General features: G+C 33.7%; 1 protein-coding gene across 1 annotated transcript; it reads right to left on the reverse strand.

The window, feature by feature from the left end:
* Positions 1-3533: 3533 nt before the first annotated feature.
* Positions 3534-4757, reverse strand: LOC113861243 (aspartic proteinase PCS1). The gene has a single exon (XM_027493937.1). It carries the CDS (start codon positions 4755-4757, stop codon positions 3534-3536), a length of 1224 nt encoding a protein of 407 aa, XP_027349738.1.
* Positions 4758-5646: the final 889 nt, after the last annotated feature.

Consider the following 5646-nt stretch of genomic DNA (forward strand, 5'->3'; position numbering starts at 1 on the left):
GAATATACTATAAGTATTTATTGTTTTAACCATCATTTGGTAGAAATAAAGAAAAATGTTTAAGTTTGCATGACTGTCATTTATAATGTTTGAAAGTAAATGTGAGACATTAATATTGGATTGCGAGAAAAATTCATACAATATATATATATATATATATATATATATATATATATATATAGCAAGATCTTAAGGGAGAGGCAACAAAAAGTGTTGCTGGTAAATTTGAAAATATAGGGAAAAAAAAAAAAAGCCGTGATGAGACTCTAACAAACTTATTGCAAAAGAAGTTATCTTGATGTCTTATACAAAGTATATATTGGCAGCTTTCCAGTAAGTACTCTTCTTATACTTAGTAATTCTTTCTTCATTTCTTCCATCATTACTTCTAAATTACCAATATTTTTCATCATAACTTATTTACATTAAGAGTAGAATAATTATAGTAGTGTTTACGGTGAAAAATGACAGTTGTAAACAAATAATCCAAAGATCATTCTGGGGACTGGATTTAGGTCCTCTTTGGGTTCTTTTAAGTGTGTTGTTAACGTGATGCTCAAATTAACGGCGTAAAAGAGTATTAAGCAAGAATAGTGAATAATAAATGTGCAGAATTAAATCAAACGTAGACGCTTTTACAGAAATGTAGCAAGCAGGAACTAAACAACGTACAAAGACATAAGTAACAAGAACTAAGATTAAAATGCAGAAAGGTAAATGCAGGAATGTAAAGGTGCGTGAAGGTAAACGTACGACTCCTCACAACGGCGAACAGCGACCACCGTAGGTCTCCTTGTAGCTGGTATCTAGCGCGGTGCAGGGTTTCAGCGTCTTAGAGTGTTTAGGTACGGTGTCTAGGTGCAAAAAGTCGTCCTTTGTGAAATGGTGCTTTGGAGTATTTATAGACATGAAGATCATCACCGTTTTCCTCCTTTTGCGGGCACTTCTTAGTAACTGCCTTCAACTGTTGATGTTCACTATCCACGATTGCTTGTGATCGTGCTGTTCGTTGGGGCTTCTTTTGTAACCGCTATCGCCCATTATCTCCTTTGCGTAGTGGTGAATATTGATAACTATTGGTAACCACTTTTGAATTTTCCAAGACTCCTATTTTTCGAGTATTTCTGAGAGAAATCTAGGAGACTCCTTAAATGTTATGGCCGTAGAATAATTTCTTTTTTACTTCTCTTTTCGAGCCATTATTGAGTTTTGAGAACCTGTCTTAGTCTTGTGGACTTGAAACATTTTCTTTGCTCATTTCTATTTTTCGAGCAATTCTGGAGGGATTCTAGAGCTCGACCAGGTTTGTGGACTTAGAATATTTTCTGACCACGTCTTATTTTTCGAGCAATTCTGGAGGAAATCTGGAGCTCAGCTAGGTTTGTGGACTTAGAATATTTTCTGACCACTTCTTGTTTTTCAAGCAGTTTTGGATGTCGGGGACTTGAAAACTCCTCAAAAACTTCTCGAAAAGTCATCAGTTTTTGTGGACTTAGAATATCTTCTTGTCAGTCCTGTTTTTTGAGCAGTTTTAGATGTAAGTGACTTGGAAACCCCTCAAAACTCCTCGAAAAAGCCATCAGTTTTGTGGACTTAGAATATCTTTTTGTCAGTCTTATTTTTCGAGCATTTTTAGAGAAAAAATCAACAATGTGACAAAAACCTCTAAAATAGCTTGAAATGTATCTTTTTTGATATGAAACTAAAAAGTCTTGGACAACTTTCTGATACTTCTTAAGTTTGGACCTATTTTTAGGTTCCTTCCTGACCCTTAAAATTTTGTCGAAATGTAGCTTCCTTCAACATGATTTTTAACTTAGAAAATTTTCCTTATCCCAAACAAGTAGGTCCATTTATATTTCAATCATTACTACATCAACAACATAATATTGTAAAGCAAAGGGATTAAATAGTTCATTTTGCTCAAATGCATATTTCTAAATTCCTTTAGTAATATTGTAAATAATTTTGTATAGAATTTGAAAGTCATTACCATTTCACACAATTTAGGACTTAATTCATAAAAAAATTGATTGTTATACATTCAACCTTACAACTTATTATGGGGATGCTATTTTGATTGTTTCTCATTAATGTTGTTTCTTTGTGTTTAATCCATTCAAGAATTTTACAAAACTAAATGAATATAAAAACATTATAAATTTCACAAAGAAAACAAATAAAAACATAACAATTTTTTTTAAAGATATTACCTAGACGAAGATGATGTCTCAATGAGAGACATTTATTCATGTTCTTTTCTTAACATGTGAACTTGAATGTTTACATTTTCACATTGCCATCTTAATTTTAGTAGCATGGAACAAATAAATATAGAAACTTTTTTAAATCAATATTGATGTTTATAAAAGTAGCACAAAGGGGCTCTCAATGTTTTAAGTGATATGATAAGGTAGTGGAAACATCACTAGTTTTGCTACTTAGTAGGACACAAAATTGAAAACATGAAAGGACAAAAATATTCAAAGTAAATTAGTCCATCAATTTTTTGTAAAAATTAATTGACAGTTAAAATAAAAATTTATTTGAAGGATAAATTTGTCAAAAAAATATAAATAAAAAAAATTAATTCTATTTACATAATTTAATTTTTTAAAACTATATTTTTAGAGTTCAAATTTACTAAACATGTAAAATTAAAAAATATAAATAATTTTTTACCAAAATTTATATTATTTAAAACCCACTTAAATGTTAAAAAAAATTATTGTAAAATATTTATATTACCAATTCTCACTACTTTGGTCCATCACCTACAAATTAACCTACTTGAAATAATATCCACATGCTCATACTTCATAACACAAAAAATATATCAATATAGAATACTAATTACATTGAAATTTATTCTCAATCTTGTCACAAAAATACTCAGTCTTTGGAGCAAAATTTATTTATTTTCAATCTTACATTATTTTCATATTCTAAACATTTAACTAAATTCAAAATAACAACACTTTATATCTTAATTTTCACTACCTCAAATTTAATTATTGTGAAAATTTTATAAACTTCAACTTCAATTTTATATAGACTAATAGTCATTAAGAGCTCTAAATAAATAGACTTGTATTTAGAAATTAGTTCACTTTGTCTATATTTTTTGATAATTTTCTTAAAATTATGTAAAAAATTATAGAAGGTTATTTTTTTTTTATTGAATCATTGTATGTACATATTGATGAATAAGTTAATACCTTTATACAATGAAGTAGCTCTAATCTTTGCCAAAAAAAAAAAAAAACATTTCTGAATGAAGTGCATACCATTAAATGATCGATTGATTCTTTAAAATATGAAAAATGTTAAATAACATTCATTTTAACATATTATCTTTAATATATTAATTGATTATAATTCATTAAAAACCAAAAAAAAATTATTTAAATTTTATAATTTTTAATAAATTTTAACTAATAATAAAAAGTATATTAAAAAGTATAACTAATATTACTCTGAAAACATTTACAGGTCTCGCCAAGACTACACCCGAATGAAGTAAGTGGGGCAAGTCAACCCAAGCCAAGTAGTCTCTGTCCAACCAAATCACAACGTAGATGACCAAAACCAACCTTAGATTCGACAAGATCAAACTCCATCCAGATGTTCTGTTGTTGCTGATGACCGATGATAAATGCCTCCACACCTAGCAAATCCGAGTTCCCAAATGTGAAGCAATACACCGAGTCATTCCCCCTAACCAAACCGGGTACCCGATACAAAAGCTGTTCACCCGAAACCCGCATTTCAGCTCCTTCAAAAACCAAACTCACACTTGGTAACGAGGGTAAGTTCGTTTGGTTCATGGGTACCCGGTAACAAAGATCCATTGCTATTTGAAACACAAAATTCGGATCATCCAGTGCTCGTAAAGTACTATTCGTTTGGCTCGAAAACTCTTCTCTTAACACATTATAAACCGGACCAAGTAAAAACGTGAATTGGGTACCCAAATCAAACATGGTTTGACCCGCCCCGGTATGGTCTGGAACAAAAGCAGTACCCGATATGTTTAGTAACTTATCCGAAACCTTAATTCCCTCGAGCCGAACCGTATATGCGGACCTGTCGAAATAGGGTAAGGGAGTGGATATTTGAACCAAAGGAGTGTAGTTCAATGACCCGACCCAAGAAAAATTGGATCCTCCGAGAAGTAAAATTCCCGAGAAATCGGATCCCGATATGCAGTACGAGAATTTGGGGATTTTTAATTGGGAAACCAAGGAGAGGGACCCGAGATTCATGCCCATTAACCCGGTTATGTTGGAGTCCGAATCGGAGTTAGTACTATAAGATGAGTTCATGCACCCGAATACAATTCCCGGGTTATTGGAGGATCCGAACCCGAATGTGTCAGAAGCGAGGTTCCCTTCTGAGGAAGAAGAGTCAGCATATGAGAGAGTGGCGTGGCAGAGGTTGTTGGAGTCACAGGAAGCGGGTATGGGGAAGTCTCGGGTTCGGGTTGTGCATGTTGATGAGGAGCAGGAGATGGGTGAGTAGGATGAAGAGAGATTCGGGTTTAAAATCGGGTCGGGTAGGACCCGTGTGGTGGTTGTGTTGCAATGGAGCCAAGAGAGTTCACTTCCTGTGTCAATGACCATGGACACGTTTTGTGGGGGTGTGCCAACGGTGATGGAGACAGTGAGGCTCACGTTGTGGTGAAACCGAAGCTTGTTGGGTGGTCTTGGGAGGTACCCAGATGGGATCAATTGTGATTTGAGTGGTAAAGCTAGCATCTTGGCATCACAGTGGCAGAGTTTGGTTTGAGTGAAGGTGCCAAGTGATGTTTGTATAATGAGCAAAATGAGAAGTTTGAGACATGGGTCTGTGCAAATGGAGTGGCTGGTGTGTTTGGTTTGGGGTCTCATTGTGGGTTTTTGAATGTTGCAACTTGCTAGGGTGTGAAATAAAACGGTTTAAGGGGATGTTGAATTGCAGGGTTATGATGGGTTTGAGTGTTTTAGAAATGAGATTTGGAGTAATTATGGAGAAAGTGTTGTAAATTTTGGGGGCAAAGAAAAGCATAGGAATTCCTTGATGTTTTAGGCTTGTAAGTAAAACTCCCCTCCTCCTCTGGTTAAGAAAAAGATCTTAGAAAGAGTTGAGATGGGATCTACCAGCGAGGGAAGGTACAACAGACTGTTGTTGTACCAAGTACCATAGTGCCTATGATACCTAATTAACATACATTTGTTTTGTTTGGTAGGTGTGTATGTCAATATCAAGGTGTATCCATAACCGTGTGTATTTGAATTCATTCTTTGGATACATGTTTTTATTCTCTGTTGGATTCTTTTATATATATATGTGATTCGAGGTTGCTTTTTTCTCTTTCTTTAAAATAAGTAGTGATGCTAACATGGCTTAAATGGTATACGTGATAGAAAAGGAATACGGAATTCATGTAGTATGTGGGAGCAACATTGCTGCTTATGAACGTGTGAAAGGCTATGCAATAAGTTTATTTAGGTGGAAGAAATGATTAAACCAAAATAGCTAATACTTCCTTGTAGATGAGATCAAGTCTCAAGGTCCTATATAGGTTTAACATACAGCTTTAACCCCACACAATATGGTAGTTAAACTTTTAAATAATTGAGAATGGCTTCTTCTCTCTTTTGGACA

This window comes from Abrus precatorius, unplaced genomic scaffold (genome assembly GCF_003935025.1).
Source record: "Abrus precatorius isolate BTA unplaced genomic scaffold, Abrus_2018 Scaffold3, whole genome shotgun sequence".
Taxonomy (NCBI): Eukaryota; Viridiplantae; Streptophyta; class Magnoliopsida; order Fabales; family Fabaceae; genus Abrus; species Abrus precatorius.